Consider the following 20,391-nt stretch of genomic DNA (forward strand, 5'->3'; position numbering starts at 1 on the left):
ACGGGGCTAAAACGGGGCTAAAAATTCAGCCCAGAAGTTCATAAACATATTTACAAACCAATTGCAAATGCTTTTTTGAAAGTGTAATTATGTAATCTACAAATCATCAAATTATGTGAATACCATGAATAATGAAATGTCTCTATACTATGTATTCTTTTATTAATTTGTAGGGCTTGTTTTTGTGTGTTGTATGGAGGGCTTTCAGAGAGGCTATCAATAGCAATCTAGCTTTGAAAGCTTAAGATCCCACCCTCCCTGCAAATCACTCTCCAAAGCCACGCCTCCTCCAAAACACATGAATGTGCACAGGCAGAGTTAGACCAGAGGCTAACCAGCGACACAATGAGAGATGGCGGAAGGTTGAATGCAATGCTGTCAGATTACCTCATGTCTCATTCACCAGTGAGTAAACATTACAGTACAAAGAGCATAATATTACAATAATAACGCCTTCCATTCTCGCTCGCTCTGCAATAACGTAATGTAACGCACTAATGACGTATCATGTCTGCACAAACAGGGCACACAGAGGTATGCAAAGCGTAGCCCATGGTCCTACGCCTTCCACAGACAATAAGTACATATAAATACATTTAGACCACTTAACTTAGTGATTGCTATCAGGATGTGAAGAGAGCTTCCACCAGCATAACAAAAAATTTTATTGAACCAAATCACTTACCCTGACTTTAAGTGACCGAAACCACACATATGTACCCTAAAAGTAAAAAGTAAGCATATTAAGCACTCAAATGCAGGATTGACAACAGTATTCTGCTGCTGTGTGAACGTAGCCTTACTGGCCAAATTCAAGAGTCCTCACCTCAAGTCTCTCTGATACTCTGGTTCCTAGATATGGCTCAGTCCCTGGATCCAAAAGAAAGTCTGTAGGATTTGTCCCTTTTTATATAAAACCAAGTTCTGTCAACATACAACTTCTCTACAAACTGCACAATTTGATTCAGTTATGTGCTGAAGTTTACGTAGAGATTTGATTAGGGGGTTTGTTCAAGTCCCTGTGAAAGCAATAGTAGAGAAGCTGCAATCTTCTGCTCCATCATCAGTGTTGTAATCTACTGTACATCTTGTTCACAGCAGAACAGATGGGTGTTTTGTTGTTTGCCCACTGTGTTTTAAGTGTGATGAGTTTGCGTATGTGCTGTCTGGATATGCTTTTTTAGAATGTCCTTTTTTTATGTGTGTGTGTATGTTCAGCAGACCCTTTAAAGAAGATGAGGACCTCCTGGTCATCAAAAATAGTACCAACCTGCACAGCACCAAGGGTCACTGCCATAGCAACAGCCACTCCATGAGGAATAAAGTCTCGTCCAAAGGAAAACCCTTTGAAATGATATATGTAGGTCAGTATTTATATCAATCTCTTTGTCAATGACTTTCAGACTTTTCTACACCTGCTTGAACATTTTAAGAAGTTTGGTCAGCTGCCACTAGCAACTATAAATGTAAATGGAATATATATATATAGTATAGTACGAAATCACAAAAGAGATCTCAGTTGTTTCTCTTTGCATACAGTATGTTGTATGTTTTTAATAAATTGTGTGTAGTTGGAGGTTGGAGTAAAGATGACCCATCCTGTCCAGTTGAGCAGTTCTGCCCCCAGTATAATGAGTGGAAAATGACTGCTCCCATGCTCCATCACCGCAGTGACCCAGGGGTGTGTGCTCTGGGCGGAGCCATCTATACTGTGGGCGGGTCTGATGACGTTACCTGTTTGAGCAGCGTGGAGAGGTGGCCATTTACATCAACTTCTGTCATCATTCAAATAGTGCTTTTTGTTAAGTGCATGAAAGATTTGACAACTGATTTCAATAGAGTTTGTTATTAATGTCGCTAAAATAATTTAAATTGCATTTTCCAAAAAGGAGACATGCAGCGCTGCCCTAGTATTTGGCCAATAGCTTAATCCTAGAATGCGTAATAATAGTTATTGTTTAAAACGTTATTGTCTATGATGCCTTAAAATGCTAAATGAATGTGTTTGTGTGTGTTAGGTATGATCCAGAGTGTAACACCTGGTCTGTGGACGTGCCCTCACTTTCTTCGCCACGGTCAAGGGTCTGTGTGTTAGAAATGGACGGATGTCTCATTACACTGGGAGGTTTTGACGGCATGACCTGCATTAACACAGTAGAGAGGTCTAAACACACTTGTACATTACAGAGAAACGGATGTCTGGAGATGTGAAGCTCAAACACATACACACTTGTTTTCTGTGGAGTAGGTATGACCCGTTGAAGAACTCCTGGTCTAAGTTGACACCAATGCTGAGGAACAGGGCATCTGCATCAGCCGCTATCCTGAACGGTCAGATTTACATTGTGGGAGGAACAGATGGAGACATGCCACTGGATTCAGGTACACAAACACATATACATGTGTAGATTTGAAATAAATAAAAAAACTCAATACTCATTCTTCTGCACTAGTGGAACGTTTTGACCCATTTGAGGGATGCTGGTCTCTCTGCCCAACCATGTCCACCATGAGGGAAGCTTCAGGATGCGTCGTGTTTCTTGGCTGTCTGTATGTGGCTGGAGGACGAGACGAACTTGGTCTGTCACTGAGCACCGTGGAGAAATACGACCCAGACACTCTCCGCTGGAGCCCAGTTAGGGCTATGAACAACAAGAGATTTCAGGTTTGAGGGAATAAGAGCTATAGTAGTCTTTCTGCCATTGATAACTCACCCTCTTGCCATTTCAAACCTGTACAAAGAATATGATTCTGAAGTGGTTTAATTATGGTCTTTGTGGTAAGAATTTTTGTGTGTAATATGCACAGGTCTCTTTAGTGCTGTTTAATGGCTTTCTATTGGCTATTGGAGGATTTGATGGTGTAAGTGACCTTAAAACCATGGAGGCTTATGACCATGAGACAAACTCTTGGAGGTGTGTATTATTTTAAAGTGACTCATTCATGCAGAGCCTACAAAGTCTACCAATGTGCAATCTTCCAGTACTGATTGTGGGGGAAATCCACAGAATGGATTTAAATGGTTATTTCACCCAAAAATGTTGTCATCATTTATTCACCCTCAAGTTGTTCCAAACCTTTATAAATTAATTTCTTCCCGCTGAACAAAAAATATATTTTGAAGAATGTTGATTGTCCCCATTGACGTCCATAGTTTTTTTGCCATACTATGGAAGTCAATGGGGAGCATCAACTGTTTAGTTGCCAACACTCTTCAAAATATATTATTTTATGTTCCTCAGAAGAAAGAAACTCATACAGTTTGAGAGTGAGTACTGATGACAGAATTTTATTTTTTGGGTGAACTATCCGTTTAAATATGGTGTTAACGTGTTAAATGGAGGTACGCTCTCGCTCTTATTAGCAGTTGAAAGGAATAGCTCTACCAAAAACAAAAATTCTGTCATTATTAACTTAAGATTTATACTCAACTTCTCTTAATCTCTGACATTTTCTTTTTCATTATATTTTCTCATTTTGTAGACATTTTGGCAGTATGAAGTCCAAGCATCCAGGTGGACATGTGGCTTTGATTAAGGCTGTGTGAAATGTATTGATTGAAGTATATTGATGATATACATGATAATAAATGAAGTTAAATGAAATTCTGTATAATTAATTTCTTGACCCTCACAAAAATGTACTGCTGTTGTACTGTGTTATTTGGTTTTAGATCATTTCATTCCAACAGTGGTAAATGAATATGGTAATCATTCGGTGCCATGGTACATGTCAAAGTAATTAAACAAATATGGTAGTATGATAGGCTACTGCTTGGCACTTTTTGTGTTCAGAAATTCATTTGACCTATTTTTAGAGATTAATTATTAGTCAAATAAATATTTTAGGTCAAATTATTTTAACTATAGAAGTTTGATGACTTTTTTTCTGGCAGGGGGAATCACAATTTTAAAATTCCCATGACCATGGTAACCCTTATACTGGTAAACATCATTCAATGCTGTAGTCTGCCTTTTCTAAGAAATGACGTCTAAAACTCTGTTGCTATTTTACAGTGAATAGATGTAGCCTTGGCAACTAAAAATATGTCTTTTTACAGAGTAATAGTTATAATTCATGATGAATAAGATGCTGTTCAAGGCTGTCCAGCACACGGCGCTGTGTCTGACACTTTAAAATGCCACGACGATCTTACCTCTCAATGTTATTTGATGTAGAAGTTCAGAGACTCCGGTACGCGCCACAGGTTTTATTTTAAAAATCATAAAGTTCAAGTGAAGATTGATTGAATGTCAGATCCGCTGATTTTTCATACTAGGCTTTGATATTTGCTCACCATGTTTTTTGGGTAACATACTTTTACCTCAAAAAGTTTTTATCCGTCTACTTGATGTGGACAGTTTGGCCGTTGACTGGATAACGGATTTTTTTTAAATCATAAAGCGCGCGATGCCTGAAGCTCTGGCTCATGAGGAAGATAAAGTGGCAGTGACGTTTCCGTCCGCGCGCCGCTCGCCGGATGAAAAGATGAGCGGCGCGTGCTACACCAACCACACATTTGAATACGATGATGGGAGCACGGGCACCGCGCGCCTGAGGTAAAGTGCGCAAACAGATGTTTTCACAGAACAAAGTTTGAAATGAGATAGATAAACCATCATTACAGAATCTTTGTCATTTTCATTTTCTTTCATTTTTTAAACTACATACCAAATTCCCTGTGAGAACGCGTTCTGTTGTAAATTTATTGTGGTAAATGTTGTCTTGGTAATGCAGTTATTACCCTCAAAACGTCACAGGCTTTTCTTCAGAAGACACTTTAGACTAGCTTGCTTTTTAAAATGTCAAATAGTCTCTTTACCACTATGTCTCTGTGTCTTTTCTCTCAATGTTAGTCCAAGATGTGGGGGCAGAGGGGTGGTCTTAAATGTGCAGGACCTCGAGATGACCGCTGGAGCATCTGTGGTTCCATCCCTTCAAACCTACTTCCGGTTCCGAGACCTGTTGCTAGGAGACCAGACATTTCATGATGACAGGTACATGCATAGTGATGTTTATTACCAGTGCTGGGTAGTAATTGATTAATCTGGATTAAGTACGTGTAAATTATTACATTTTAAAATGCTCATAATCAGATTTCAGTTACTTTTTGTACACTACATGATTACATAGTATTCACACAATGGCAGCAATTTATTCATGATTTATTGATCCACCCTAATTCTTTTGTTTCTACCTAAAATGTTCCTTTCTAAAAAACTCTACCGCTTATATACATTTGGAAAGTCTTCCAGGTTTATGGAACTGAACACACCAGCCACTAGTTCATTCAGAAACCAGTTTGGGAAACCCTGGTGTAACGCAATGTTTAATACATGTCATGATGTTGATAACAAATGGAATAGATTTTCTTACAAGTGTAGGTCAAAAGAAATCTAAAAGTAATCAAAAAGTATCAGAATGCATTACCTAATATGGGTAAATCCAATAGATTACAAACTACAAATTCTGTCATGTAATTTGTAATCAGTAATGGACTACAATTTGTTAGTAATCTACCCAACACTGTTTATTGCCCAGTTTTACCATTACTTCACCTGCAACATCATACCTGTCTTATTGAAGGCCAGCAGTCAGAATTACATCCAAAAGACCAGCAGATACAATGAAATAATGTTTGTTTAGCTTTAACCTGGCAGACCATACAATGAGCGAAATAATATAAGAATGGTAGATTAGTCATGGTAGGTTAGTGACATCACAAAAAAAGATTAGAAGATGCATGCAGATGTGCATTTCACCTAGACAGACACTGCGTCCAAAATCGAATACTTCCCTAATATATAGTATGCGAAAAACACGAGTAGTATGTCCTAATTTATAGTATTTGAAAAAGAGTATGCGAAAAATCCCCCGGATGACCTACTACTTCCGGTGAGATTCTGAAGTGCGCATTCGATGGACACTTACTATCCCATGAGACCACGGGAGAGGATTTGTGAATGGCAATGAAGTGAAGCAATTAATGCTGTAAGTCACATGACCATATCAACATGGCAGATGTGGTATGTCTGAATTTGATTCATATTACCCATATTCTATATAGCACATACTTTTTAATGGTAGTGAAGTAAATTCAAATGTAGCATCTGATCAGACAGTGTGTGATTTCGGATGCACCGAGAGTGTTTGTAAAGTAGGCAATTGCACTGCAACATGCTAAAAACACTTAGCAACCACATAGTGATGCCTTGGCAACCAACCAGAGCGTTCAAGGATCTTGGTGTTGAGTTTGCACCACAGAAAATATAAAAATCTAGTCATATTTGCATTTGTTCTTTAAAACGCTGAACAAGAGAACAAAAAAAAATATGTCCTTGGCTATTTGATTCTGGCAAGCCTTGAATGTTAAGAAAAAGTCTCATTGTGCGTGTGTGTGTGGGCACACGGCCACATCTCTCCAGATCGACAGAAATAGCCTCTTGAGCAGGTTATTATCTGTAATTTCCTGAGAACAGGAGGGAGAGAGAGGGTGGGCATTGCGGAAAGGTGGAAAGTGGGAATAAGCCAAAAAAAATTGCTCATTTGACTGAAATATTTCAATTATCTTTTGGTGAGTTTGAGTTGCTCCTTCATTCAGAGTTCTCTTTGTAAGCACATTATTTGTACTTTCCACCATCACAAAGACAAACACACTTGAGGCATGTTGCTATGATGACAATCATTCACTATACAAAAATCATGTATGTTTAATAAGCTTTATGCATTAACAGAATGGATATAACAGTAGGTTTGCCACAGCTGTTGTGCACGTCAAAAACATCCAGCGTATGCCTATTTTCAACAAAGAGATGCTAGTAAAATGAATAAACAATTAAAGTGCATTGAAATTCTAATGCAGAGACATACACGACAGAGAGTGACCGAGCAGAACTCTGGCAGGGAAGCACACGCTTGCGCGCCTGCAATCAAGAGCGTGTGGGCGGGTTATTTTGAACCATGCCGCTGTAGATTATGTACTTCCATAACGATCCTCTCAGCTCAGATCTCCGTACATCCTCGTCTAGAAAGCCTCTGGGTTTTCTCTGTTATGGAACAGAAGAATGCAGTGCCGTCCTGGGTTAACCCGGCTCTGGTCAACTGGAGGCTGGACTCTTTTGGTAGCGATGCTGGGCAGAGGTAGGATACGACGTCTCTAAGAGTCACTGCAGTCTTGTGCATGATTGAATACCTTAAAATGTTCACCGAGTCTGGCTTATTTGCTGTTTTCCTCAAGCTGGATAACTGTAGTGGATTTCAGGTGCTGATGAGTGCTGCACTTTTCAGTTGCTGTAAAGTTTTTTTTTGTATTCTTTATAAGATTATCACCAGTTTCACAGTGTTTATAGGTAAACCATGCTAAATACAATCACCCATGAATTTTCTAGCTGAAACATATGTGATATTTTGGACACGGGTCGTAATGTTGATGGCTTCATCTCACTTTATGACGGCAAATAAAACCACCGCTCCTGTGGTCTCCATGGGAACTAGCAGACACATTGCATCTGAAGATGCAGTGAAGATGTCTGGGATTGTAATGAAGAGAATTGCTCTTAGTGCTGAACTATGTAAACAGAGTCAAACATGATGCTGGAAAGAATAAAAAAAGTCTTTATGCGTCAAAATATCACTGATTGGTTTTACACCCACATGCACAGGAAAACTCACACATAATGGCACATATAGGATGACAGCATTTCTATTGACTTTATATAACATGATTTATGCATTGTAATCACTTACATCAATATCTACATAAGTATTTGATGCATAATGTGTTTGCTTTTTAACAACAAGATTTTAGGTTAAAATTGTGCATATTTCACCATTTTTAATCTGATTTTGCTTTTACTAATTACTTTTAAATAGTACTAATATATGCATGTATGATGATAATTATAAAATAATTCACAAATTGCTGTTTAAAATAGTTTTAGATGGAGTTTAGCGTTTCACACCTCAGGACTTTCTAAAAGTATTTCAACTGCCCACATGCACGAATACACACTTTCACCCACACTGACTGTATAACGCAGCACTGCTGGCAGACCCACCTTCACCAATGTAAAGCTTTCATGATCAAGCAAACATTTATTTTCCCACTTTTATTTTCTCTCCATTTGTCTGCCTATATATTGCATGTATAGTTGGTTGAAATGTTTTTCACCTCATGATTTGTTGTGCTTTGTAAAGAAATTTATTATAGTGTCCCCAAAAAGTATTGGGTCAGTTAAGTCACACTTTAAAAATATGTATCAATAGTTGTTTCCATACCATATTTTTATGCAAGTTTTGGGTTGTCACATAATAGAACACTGGGTGGAAATGGCACGGTGCACATAAAATCTAAAAATACAAATTAAAAAACTTAATTAGATGGATTTTTTCTTTGTTAAGAAAACATATACTTAAATGGAAACACATTTATCGAATAAATTCCTGGATGTGCAACAAAATGTGACTTTGCCTCAACAGATCATGTGTCTGGATAACTGGACTGCTGCAATTTCATTGCATATCTTCTCAAATGTTGTTTTAGTCATTCTGAAATGCCTGAGCCAAAGTCTGTCATCAAAATGATTTGGAATAATTTTCTCACTTCAGTGCATTCCCAAACATCAGGCATTCACCTCTGAAAGCAAGATAGCATCGTTTGTCATTCGTTTCGTCAGCGGCGTTTATTGCAGCATTCATCTGCATGCTCTGAGGCGCAAGTAATTATTATGTAGGGAAAAAGAGGCTTCCCCCGGTGCAGCAGCTCTTTATTATTTTATTACTGATACTTTGTTCTCTTTAACACATGGGATGGAAACATGGGATGGGTGCTTTATTAGCAAATGTTTTAATGCGATATTCCGATTTTACCAAGTTTAATTCCCAACAGACCTAATGTCACAATCATTCAGTTGTGATTTTAGTCAGTGATTTGTTGACTGGATATTGGTGGAGGTTAGAGGACATATGTTTTTTTTCCTGCAGGGTCCATGTGGAGTTTTATGTGGATGAGAACACGTTTAAAGAGAGACTCAAACTTTTCTTCATCAAAAACCAAAGATCCAGTAAGTCTGCCTGAACTGTGCATATTTACCTCTGAACCTTTATTCATACCTTTTAACCTATTATCTTTATGTCTATTTTATGGCCTGTTAATGCACTGACCTTTCACCTCCAGGTTTAAGGATCCGAATATTTAACTTCTGCCTGAAGCTTTTGACATGTGTTCTTTACATAATTCGAGTCATGACGGACAATCCAGCCCAGCTCCGCCACACATGGTCAGAACTGTCTTAAAGGAATAGTGCACCCAAAAATAAAAATTCACTGTTAATTTACTCACCCTCAAGCCATCTAAAATATAGGTGACTTTTTTCTTCAGTAGAACAGTAAAGAAAAGTAACCGGGGTCCATGGTGATTCATGAAATACAAGTCTGCAACTACCGTCACTTGAGAGTCAAAAAGGAAAATACAGGCAAGACAAAATTAATACCCATCGCTCCTGGCAATATATTGAGGTCTTATAAAATGAAAAGATCGGTCTGTGCAAGAAAGTTTAGTTTGAAACTGTAAAGCATAACCATCCACACTTAAGGTTACGGACTCTGCTTTGCACAGCTGGTGAGGTGAACTAATAAGCATAATTTCAGTCTTGTCACTGTTTAGACAGAGAAATTTTTCAGACATCCATTTTTTAACCTCAGTAAAACATTGAGAAAGAAAAGAGACAGCCACATTGACATCAGGTTTTGAATGTATATAGATCTGAGTGTCATCTGCACAAAAGTGAAGTGTTCTTAAAAGTTGGCCAAGTGGAAAAATGTAAATACTAAAAAGTAAAGGGCCAAAAACTGATCCCTGGGGAACACCAGATTGCACCACACCGACCTTAGACCTGCAACCACCCATCACAACAAACTGCTTGCGAACGGAGAGGTAGGACTTAAACCACTTCTATGCAGAATCAGAAACTCCAAAGACAGTCTCTAAACGGGTGATTAAAATAGAGTGATCTATAGTGTCAAAAGCGGCACTAAGATCAAGAAGAATCAGTATAGATAGACAGTCTGTTTATCTGATTCGTTTCCATGAACTGGTTCTTTCAAAAATTTGGTTTCAATTAACTGGTGCAAGTAACCACCTGTTCAAATTTTTAATTTAAAATTCACCAGTTCGTTTACATAATCGTGCAATGATGTAACATATACTCAATTATATTATTAAAGCACTCAACAAATGATGTGAAACATGGATGTTTTACATGTCTAAACTATATAAAGTGAATAAACTAGTCTTCATCAGATCACCTTTTTAACATAAATAATGAGAAACCATAACAACTTTTATTTCACCCCTTCATTCAAGTGCTAGGTTCACAGTCACACATGCACAATCACATATCAGCAGCTTATCGGTCTTCAGTCTGGGTTGAACTGATTCCTCAGTTCAGTGACTGTTGGAGGAACTGGAGCGCTGAATCAGTTCATTCTTCATAGGATCAAAAACACAGCTATTTTGGTTCATTTCCAGTCAGAGTGACTGCCAGGCATCTGAAAGTGAGTTTTGATTGAGTAACTTGTAGATCTGTGCTGCTTAAGCCACAAACTGTTTCAGACGGTTCAGTCCGATTTGGTGAACTGATTAATCCAGTTCACAAAAAAAGAATTGGTTCAAAAGAGTGATTCGTTCGCGAACCAGACATCTGTACCATTTGTCTGTGGCTCACAGGATTACAGGTAATAAATATTGTAAATAATGCTCAGTTTCTTGCACAGGCCGATTGTTTTGCTTCATAAGACCTCAATAAATTGTCAGTAGCCATGGGTATCAATTTTGTCTTGCTTGTATATGTCATTTTTGACTCCCAAAGTGACAGTAGCCATTGACTTGCATTTTATGACTCAGTAAGGACCACGGTTTCAGCTAAAAATCTTCTTTACTGTTCTACTGAAGAAAAAAAGTCACCTACATCTTGGATGGCCTTGAAGGTGAGGAAATTAACAGCAAATTTTAGGTTTTTCATGAACAGTTCTTTTAATGTTTAGGAGTGTAAAATGGCTTATAGAGCATGATTACCATGACTCATTTCTTTCTGGTATTAGAGAATATGTATTAATATTTAAAGAAAGTTAGTGAATCATTTCTCATGCTGCAGTAAAATACTCCTATAGATTGATGTGTCACAGTAAGCGACCCACACCTCCTCTCTCTACAGCGTCAACTGCAACAGCACCACGCAGACCAACGAGATCAACTGGTGAGACAAACCATCAGCGTCAAACTGCGGTTTATTTTCAGTTATGCAGATGTGATTCGAGGTTGATTTCATACTTCTAATTTATTCGCTCTAATCTGCCTCTTTCTCCCAGGGAATTGATATTCTGGGTAGACAGAAAAGTACCAGTTTGGGCCATTCAGGTGAGTCCAAAGAAAAGCAAACATTTATATGGTAACATTTTACAATAAGGTTTCATTTGTTAAGTAAGGGATAATGTACATCCAGCCGGTTGTTATCGCAGAATAATGCCCGACAGGCTTATCAGTATATTGTATAAGACTGAAGGGCTTTATTATGCGATAACAACCAGCTGGATGTACATTATCCCGCTTATTACACGGCTGCTTGTCACAAAAGTAAATAATTAGACATGAAACATTGATCAGCATCAATGGTCAAGATGACTCGTAGAACCCGGATGAGCCTGTGTTATTAGTTTTAACAGATGTTATCGGGGAATAACAGACCTCGGAATGTTGTGATTGACCAATTAGAATCAAGTATTCCAGAGAGCCGTGTAATAACAGTAGTTAACTATATTAGTTAACATGAACAGCATTTATTAGTCGTAGTTAATGTTAAGTTTAACATTATTATTAAAATCAAAAGTTGTATCTGTTAATTAGTTAATGCGCTGTGAGCTAACATGAACATTTTAATCTAACATTGACAAAGGTTAATAAATGCTGGGGAAATATATTGTTAATTGTTAGTTCATTTTAGTTAACGCATTAACTAGTGTTAACAAATGAGATTTTACTGTAGTGTTACCATTTATATTTAAATGTATTTATTTAGCCACTGCTTTATGAAGCTATGAAACATTTACCAGTCTTTTGTTTTGAATCTGTGTGATTCAGAATCAAACTGACAAGTCATGTGATTTCAGCACGCAAGGCTTTGCTTCGAACATTGGTTTCAAAATATTTCAAAATTATGATTGTTTGCCGCTACACTGAAAATAAATTGGTGTGTAAACAGTTTTCACTTAGAAATTGCAAGTAAATTGTACAAATAATTGCAAAGAAATAGCAAGTAACGCATTGAATAAAACATGAAATTTTGAAGTAGAAAGACTGAAAAAGTATTATTTTTATTTGTTTATTTATGTAAAACATACTCCAATATCTTTATCATTTCAAAAAATATTTTTTTACAGTGATCTGGTGAATCCATAAATGAGTGTCTGATGGTTTTTAATTGATCTTGGGTCAATTTTAATAATGTACATTCATTTTTAATAAAGTTAATTAATTTTAATATTTATGCATGTATAATCTAACGTAGTTTAACAAGTACTGTCTAATAACACAAAACAAAGACTACAAATGAATAAAACACACATTTGACAGAACCTTCATATTTAATGCTTTTTAATTATTTGTAGATTACATTTAATGGATTACATTTTCATTACAACATTTGCAATTGGATTGTTAAAAGTGTGATAATACAAGTTTTTGTTGCATTTACACGATTTTGACCAGTAGGTGCCGCCAGCCTGTAGTGTTTCTCGTTATATAGCATTTGTGATACTCAGGTTTGCTCTTGAAATTCAGCACTGCTGGTATTTTTGGCTTCTGTATAATACATTGTGCTTGAGTTTTTCCTATAAAATAATAATTGTAATGTCCTGTGAGTTGAAATTTCACTCTTAGCTGTTTTTTTTATTTTGTACATTTTTTTTCATCAGGTTATTGTAGCATCCATCAGTTTCATGGAGGCCATGTTGCTAATGTACCTCAGCTACAAGGTGAGTTTGTGTGCATATGTGCAAAGTGTGAACGTGTTTATTGATTTTTCACACGCAGTTTGCTCTGAATCTGAGACCTGAAGTGTCTAGTTACTGCATTTTGCTTTGGCACAACCACAACTGTTGGTTTCTGATATTCGAAACAGATTGTTTCTGAGTGCATATGTATATCTGTTTCAGGGTAATTTATGGGAGCAGATATTTCAAGTGTCTTTCCTGTTGGAGATGTTAAATACTGTCCCTTTCATCATAACGGTAAGAAGCATATTCAGAATAATAATATCCCAAATGACATCTGATAATAAAATCTGACCTCTATGATTCTCTCTCTATGTCAGATCTTCTGGCCTCCCCTCAGAAACCTGTTTATCCCAGTGTTTCTCAACTGCTGGCTGGCCAAGTGTGCTCTGGAGAGCATGATGGTGAGTGTTAGCCATTCCCAAATAAACCCACACCAGTGTCTATGCAATACTCTACAGAAACCAGATGACGTGTGTGTGTTACAGAATGATCTGCACCGGGCCATTCAGAGAACACACTCGGCCATGTTCAACCAGGTCCTCATTCTTATCTGCACTCTTTTATGTCTCGTATTCACTGGGTAAGAATCATTTTCCTCTGGTTTAGGGCTGGGCGATATATCCAAAAATGTATATCTTGATATTCTTAAAATTTTTGGTCAATCAATATGCACATTTTTAAATGTAAAATATGGTAATTAAACATGTTTAAATCTCATTGCCTTCATTTTCAAAATCCAAACAAGAATTAGAGCTTCTTTCGTTTTAGAAAACTGGGATTTGCAAACATCTCCATTCACCATTTCATGTTATTGGAGGCTTTTTGATCAAGATTTATTTCATTATTTCAAAAAATTGTATATACATTTTCAGCACATGCCATTTTATTTTGTTATTGTGTTTTTTAATGTAATTGTGTTTTTTTATTAATATTAATAATTAATATACATTTTTTAATTACAATTTAGTTTTATATTTACTCTCTCTTTCAGCACACATAATTGTATTGTCAAGATTATTTTTACAATTGTGTTTAATTAATTTTTTTATTTATAACTGAATTTATTTATTTATTACAAATTGCATTTACTGAAATTTTATTTACTATCTCTTTCAGCACATTATTTTGTTGTCAAGATTATTTTTATTTTAAATTGATTTAATGTAATTAATTTTATTTTGCTTATTCATATTTTAAATTTAGTTTTTTATTTACTGTGTCTTTCAGCACATTATTTTATTGTCAAGATTATTTTTTATTTTAATTATTTTTTAAATTAATTTAATTAATTTTTATTTAATTTATTAATATTTAAAATTATTTTTATAAAAAATTTAGCTTTTTTCTCTTTTAGTACACATTTTATTGTCGAGATTTTTTGATTATTTTTTAGTTGTTAAAATGAGTTGTGCTTTATTTACACAACTTATTTTGAGAATTGATTTACATTATTTATTTATTTTAATTTATTTAGTTTTATAGCTTCTCTCCATATTTGACAGCAGCAGTACAAGCACTAGCAGAAAAGCTTGGCAAAGCTAGCAACAGTATCTAAGGAGGGTGGGGCTTAACAAAGACCAGCCAATTCCTTACATGCATCTTGCACAATCACAATAAATGCTATATTTTTGTCGATTTTATTACTTCAACAGGTATATCGCCCACCTCTACTCTTTATCGAAAGCTGTTCTTTCTTCTTCTCTGTCTCGCATCAGCTACACTGAAGCCTTTCTGTCTCTTTCAGCACATGTGGTATCCAGCATTTAGAGCGAGCTGGTAAGAAGAGTCTGTCTCTCTTCAACGCTTTGTATTTTTGCATCGTGACCTTCTCTACGGTGGGCTTCGGCGATGTGACGCCGCAGATCTGGCCGTCTCAGCTGCTGGTGGTGGTGATGATCTGTGTGGCCCTGGTTGTGCTGCCTCTACAGGTCAGAGGAATCGAGCACTTTTTTAAATTGATCAAAACAACGGTAATTAAACGCTATTTAAATTCACTCGCCTTCATTGATGAAACAAGAAATAAAGCTTTTCTAGTTTTTCTAGTAAGTATTTGCAAACCGGTTGCTGGAGACCTTTTCGAGTCAAGATTATAATTTCATTGTTTGTTTTTAAATAGTATTTTTTCAGTTTTTTTTTATTTATTATTATGTATTTATTTACGGTCTGTCTATCATTACTGACTTGACTATGAGCACAGCAAATGATCGAAGTATTTTTTTTACTCATATTTTCATATTTTAAAACAATTTAAAGATTGTTTTTGTATTTTTAAATGTGTTTTCTTATTACGTTTGAATTTATTTTTTATTAAAAGTTAAGTTTATTTATTTACTTTTTCAGAACATGCCATTTTATTGTCAAGATTATTTTTCTTTTTTATTGTATTTGTTTAATTTAATTGCGTTTTTATTTATAATTGAATTTGTTATTTTTGTAATTTAGTTTTTTTATTTACTGTTTTTTCTACTACTGACTTGACTATAAACAGTCAATGACCTTTCAAAGTGTTTTTTCCTTTATTTTTAAAAACCAAACAAGAAATAAAGCTTCGGTAGTTTCAGAAAACCAAGTATTTGCAAACCACTCCATTCACCAATTTCATGATACTGGAGATTTTTTCAAGTCAATGTTGCCATTTTATTGTATTTGTTTAATTTAAGTTTTCATTAATAATTGAATTTATTTTTCATTAAAAGTTGAATTTTTTATTTATTCTCTTTTTTAGCACATGCCGTTTCAAGATATTTTTTTCTTATTGTTTGTATTGTATTTGTATTTTTATTAATAATTGAATTAATTCAAAAACTTGTTTTATTTACTGTCTTTATTTATTTATTTATTTTACTGTCTGTCTACTCAAATACTGACTTGACTATGCCGATGATCTTTAAGTATTTTTGGTTTTTACCATGTGTAACCATGGTTATTCTCTGGCTGTAGTTTGAGGAGTTGATCTATCTGTGGATGGAAAGGCAGAAATCTGGAGGAAACTACAGCAGACATCGAGCTCAGACAGAGAGACATGTGGTCTTATGTGTCAGTACTCTCAAAATCGACCTACTCATGGACTTTCTCAATGAATTCTACGCTCATCCTCACACACAGGTGTGTATTCTGTCTGTTATTGTGTGTTTAATAGGTTCAGAATGTCATTTCTGTCCATCTTGTCTGATGTTTACAGTATTTAGTTCTAGTTTGATCACATGTTGTGTTTGTGCATGTTTAGGATTATTACGTGGTCATCTTGTGTCCATGTGAGGTGGACGTCCAGGTGAGGAGGATTTTGCAGATTCCTCTCTGGTCACAGAGGGTCATCTACCTTCAAGGCTCCGCCCTCAAAAACCAGGATTTACTGAGAGCCAAGTGAGTGACAGCCTCACTGATCAATCACAGCATTTTCCATTTTCATAGGGCTGCAACAACTAATGGATAATATTCATTAAAATCTGATCACTGGGCAGTAGTAATTGATTCTGTGCTCTTATATACTTGTATTTAAGCCTGTCCCCACACAATTTATCTCACTTTTTTTGTGTGTACAATACAGTTTACTCATTGTTTGAAGGAGAGCAAAATGTGGAATAGCATACATTTTTGGCTTCTGTGATTGGTCTGCTTCGTTAATCGCCCTGTGATTGGTCGCTTTTGTTCTGTAGGATGGACGATGCAGAAGCTTGTTTCATTCTCAGCAGCAGGAATGAAGCTGATCGCATGGCGGCAGTGAGTGTTCACACCAATCAGTGATCTTTTATTTATTGCGCATGTGTATTGATGAAGTTACACATCAATATTTTCTGGTAATACTGATTGCAATATCAGACTTGAAAACCTAGAATAAGATTATTCTTAATTTATTTGTCATTTATTGATTAATAGTTTTTTTCTCCAATATCTGATATTCAATATTGATTTTTAGCACAATTAAACAACCCAAAGGCAGATTTAACCAAACAATACACACTGAAAAACGAAAGAAAGAAAGAAAGAAAGAAAGTGCAAACAACATTATTCTACAATTCAAAGGCAGATTTAACCGAACAATACACAATAAAAAACAAACAAAAACAGAAAAAATAAATACAAAGAAAGAAAAAATCAGAAAAAGCACACAACATTAATTTAAAATTCAAAAGCAGATTTAACCCATGAATACACAACAAAAAACTATGGAAGCCCATAGTTAAAAATAAAAATATATTAAAATAAAAAAGGTAATTGCGACTTTTTATCTCACAATTCTGACTTTTTATCTCATAATTGCGTGATACAAACTCGCAATTGCGAGTTAAAAAGTCATAACTGTGAGTTTTTATCTTGCAATTGTTACTTTATGTCTCGCAATTGAAAAAAAAAAGTCAGAATTGTGAGATAAAAAGTCACAATAACCTTCTTTAAAATTTTTATTCAGTAGCGGAAACGGGCTTCCATAAAAATAAAAAAAAAGAAAGAAAAATAACGTGCACACAACATTAAACTACAAGAAATGAATAAATAAATAAAAGAACTAATTTAACATTATATTACAGTCACATGGTATCATTTGTTTTATACATTCAATCCAGTCAGATTATCAAATGTATATATTAGTTAATAAACAGATATTGATTAGTATTGATGTATTGACAGGATCACCAGACTATTCTGAGGGCTTGGGCTGTGAAAGACTTCGCTCCGAACTGCCCTCTTTACGTCCAGATTCTCAAACCTGAAAACAAGTTCCATGTTAAATTTGCAGGTACTAATTTGCCTTTATTTCACATTCTTTTTCTGAATATTGCTCACTCTTTCTGCATTATGTATTTCTTTTCTTCTCACTTTCATTTGAAGCCCTTGAATGACTCATTTTAGTAAGCGTCAGCCATCTTGGCTCTGAGCAGAATGTCTGTTTCTTTCCGCAGATCACGTAGTGTGTGAAGAAGAGTTTAAATACGCCATGTTGGCTCTGAACTGTCTGTGTCCGGCCACCTCTACGCTGATCACCCTACTGGTGCACACATCTCGAGGACAGTGAGTCACGACTCTATTAGTGCTCTTAAAAGTGAAGTGTGTTATTTCTGTGCTACTAGCGCCACCACATGGAAAAATATTGACAGGTTTCCCAAACACACCCCTTTAGTCATTACCATGTTTTTTTCCGAACATGCCATTTTATTGTCAAGATTTTTTCTTTGTTCTTTGTTTATTTATTTTATTGTTTTATAAAAACTGAGTTTTATTTTATTTAAAAAACAAGTTTTATTTTGAGAATTAGTTTGCTTAATTGTATAGCATCTCCAGTAACACCATTTTTCACACTTTCATTCAAAAGTTTGGGGTCAAGATTTTTTTTTTTTAAGAAATTCAGACTTTTATTCAGCAAAGATGCATTAAATTGATCAAAAGTGACAGTAAAAACATTTATAATGTTAAAAAAGATTCCTTTTGAACTTCTTTTGAACTTTTTTTTTCATCAAAGAAACCTGAAAAAAATATAAAGTTTCCACAAAAATATAAAGCTTGATATTTATAAGAAATGTTTTTTTGAGCAGAAAATCAGCATATTAGAATGATTTCTGAAGGATCGTGTGACACTGAAGACTGGAGTAATGATGCTGAAAATTCAGCTTTGATCACATGAATAAATTACATTTTAAAATGTATTAAATTAGAAAACAGTTATTTAAAATTGTAATAATATTTCACAATTTTACTGTAGTTTTTGATCAAATAAATCCAGCCTTGGTGAGCAGAAGAAACTTACGACATGAAATCTTACCAACACAAAACTTTTAAACGTTAATGTAGTAATAATCTTTAAGTAATTTCCATCACTTTAGTGCTTTTTCATGCTCAAAAATCCCATAAAGTTCCAATAAACTTGCATTGCAATCTTAATTTAAGTTTGACATTGTGACCTGTTAAATGAAAATGTAATGGAAAAATAGTTCAATAACATGTTAAATCCCTTTCAGAGAGGGCCAGCAGTCTCCAGAGCAGTGGCAGAGGATGTACGGCCGTTGTTCGGGTAATGAGGTGTATCATATCCGTCTGGGCGACAGTATGTTCTTCAGAGACTACAACAGCAAAAGCTTCACCTACGCGGCCTTTCACGCCCACAAGAAGTAGGTTTATTCGCGCTTTGAAACATATTAAATGTGTTTAAACTTGTGCTGTGAGGCTATTTTGGTCTGTTTGTGTGTAAAGGTATGGCGTGTGTCTGATCGGCGTGAAGAGAGAAGACAACAAAAGCATCTTGTTGAACCCTGGGCCGCGCCACATCATGTCTGCCAGCGACACCTGTTACTACATCAACATCACGAAGGAGGAAAACTCCGCCTTCATCTTCAGACAGGAAGAAGATCAGGGAAAGGGGCGGGGCCACTGTGACATTTTAAACAGCCCGTCTGGCCTACCTGTTCATAGCATCATCGCTAGCATGGGTGAGCTAGAATGGATAGAAGAGAGACAGGAAGTTGTCAGAGGTCTGGTTATAACCAGAGATTATCTTACTATTGGGAGATGAGAGGGTCTGTATTACTTACTATTGGAGAAAGCGTAACCGCTAATTGGATCACGTGTGCCTTAATAACCAATCACATTACAGCCTTGACTTCATTGAATTTAAGTCCCATTGAATTTAAGAGTTGAATCCCACCTGTCGCAAAACGTCAGTGACTTCTCTTATAAAACAGCATTTTTTTCCAAGGTAAACTCTAAAAATAGTTCAATCCAAAAGTATTGTTTAGTGTAAAACGTTGAAGATTAGCAGATAGGCTGTCGATTCATTAAATGATGAGCTGTTTGTTTCCTCTAAAAAGCTGTTTATTCAGGGTAGTGAAGCCTCTCCTCCATTGACATCCATTCAAAAAATCGGCCTCTGGTCTTCTTTCCCAAACCGGAAGCGTTAGCATTAGCCGTTACGCTTTTTTGGCTAAAGGTTGCAGACTTGCCTTCTAGTGGCTTTGTTCTAACTGTTTAATTGTTTGTTTTCAGGAACGGTTGCCATGGATTTTCAGAACACCAGTCCCACTGAGAGCGGCATAAAACTGGCTCCGCCCCCGGAGAACGAACAAGGAAGCCGCCGCCCAAGCATAGCGCCCGTTCTAGAGTTCGCTGACTCCGCCTCCTTACTGCCATGTGATCTGATCAGCGACCAGTCAGAGGATGAGGCCGGACAGTCAGATGAAGATGTAACAGCTAATGAGTAAGTTCATTTTTAGTTCCTAACACAAATTCAAATTAATTTACAATTAATCAAAAATGCCGCTGCAAGATTAATCTTTAATGAGCCGAAAAGAACGCATGTCACACCTCTGTTCATCAATTTGCACTGGCTACCAGTAGCTGCTCGCATTAAATTCA

At 36.0% G+C, this 20,391-nt stretch overlaps 1 protein-coding gene across 1 annotated transcript in view; it reads left to right on the forward strand.

Annotated features, from left to right (window-relative positions):
* Window positions 1-1,301: 1,301 nt before the first annotated feature.
* Window positions 1,302-20,391, forward strand: part of LOC107737166 (potassium channel subfamily T member 1) — a 26,395-nt gene continuing 7,305 nt past the window's right edge. The window contains 19 exon segments of the mRNA XM_074560166.1: window positions 1,302-1,364; window positions 4,857-4,997; window positions 8,983-9,062; window positions 9,176-9,326; window positions 11,229-11,255; window positions 11,368-11,416; window positions 12,970-13,029; window positions 13,210-13,284; window positions 13,368-13,451; window positions 13,536-13,630; window positions 14,795-14,978; window positions 15,991-16,155; window positions 16,277-16,413; window positions 16,707-16,770; window positions 17,677-17,785; window positions 17,949-18,057; window positions 19,002-19,151; window positions 19,234-19,469; window positions 20,023-20,233. Coding sequence (XP_074416267.1) covers window positions 4,906-4,997; window positions 8,983-9,062; window positions 9,176-9,326; window positions 11,229-11,255; window positions 11,368-11,416; window positions 12,970-13,029; window positions 13,210-13,284; window positions 13,368-13,451; window positions 13,536-13,630; window positions 14,795-14,978; window positions 15,991-16,155; window positions 16,277-16,413; window positions 16,707-16,770; window positions 17,677-17,785; window positions 17,949-18,057; window positions 19,002-19,151; window positions 19,234-19,469; window positions 20,023-20,233 — 2,078 coding nt within the window. The 5' untranslated portion in view covers window positions 1,302-1,364; window positions 4,857-4,905.

Source organism: Sinocyclocheilus rhinocerous, unplaced genomic scaffold (genome assembly GCF_001515625.1).
Source record: "Sinocyclocheilus rhinocerous isolate Xijiao unplaced genomic scaffold, SAMN03320098_v1.1 scaffold284, whole genome shotgun sequence".
In the NCBI taxonomy this organism is placed as follows: Eukaryota; Metazoa; Chordata; class Actinopteri; order Cypriniformes; family Cyprinidae; genus Sinocyclocheilus; species Sinocyclocheilus rhinocerous.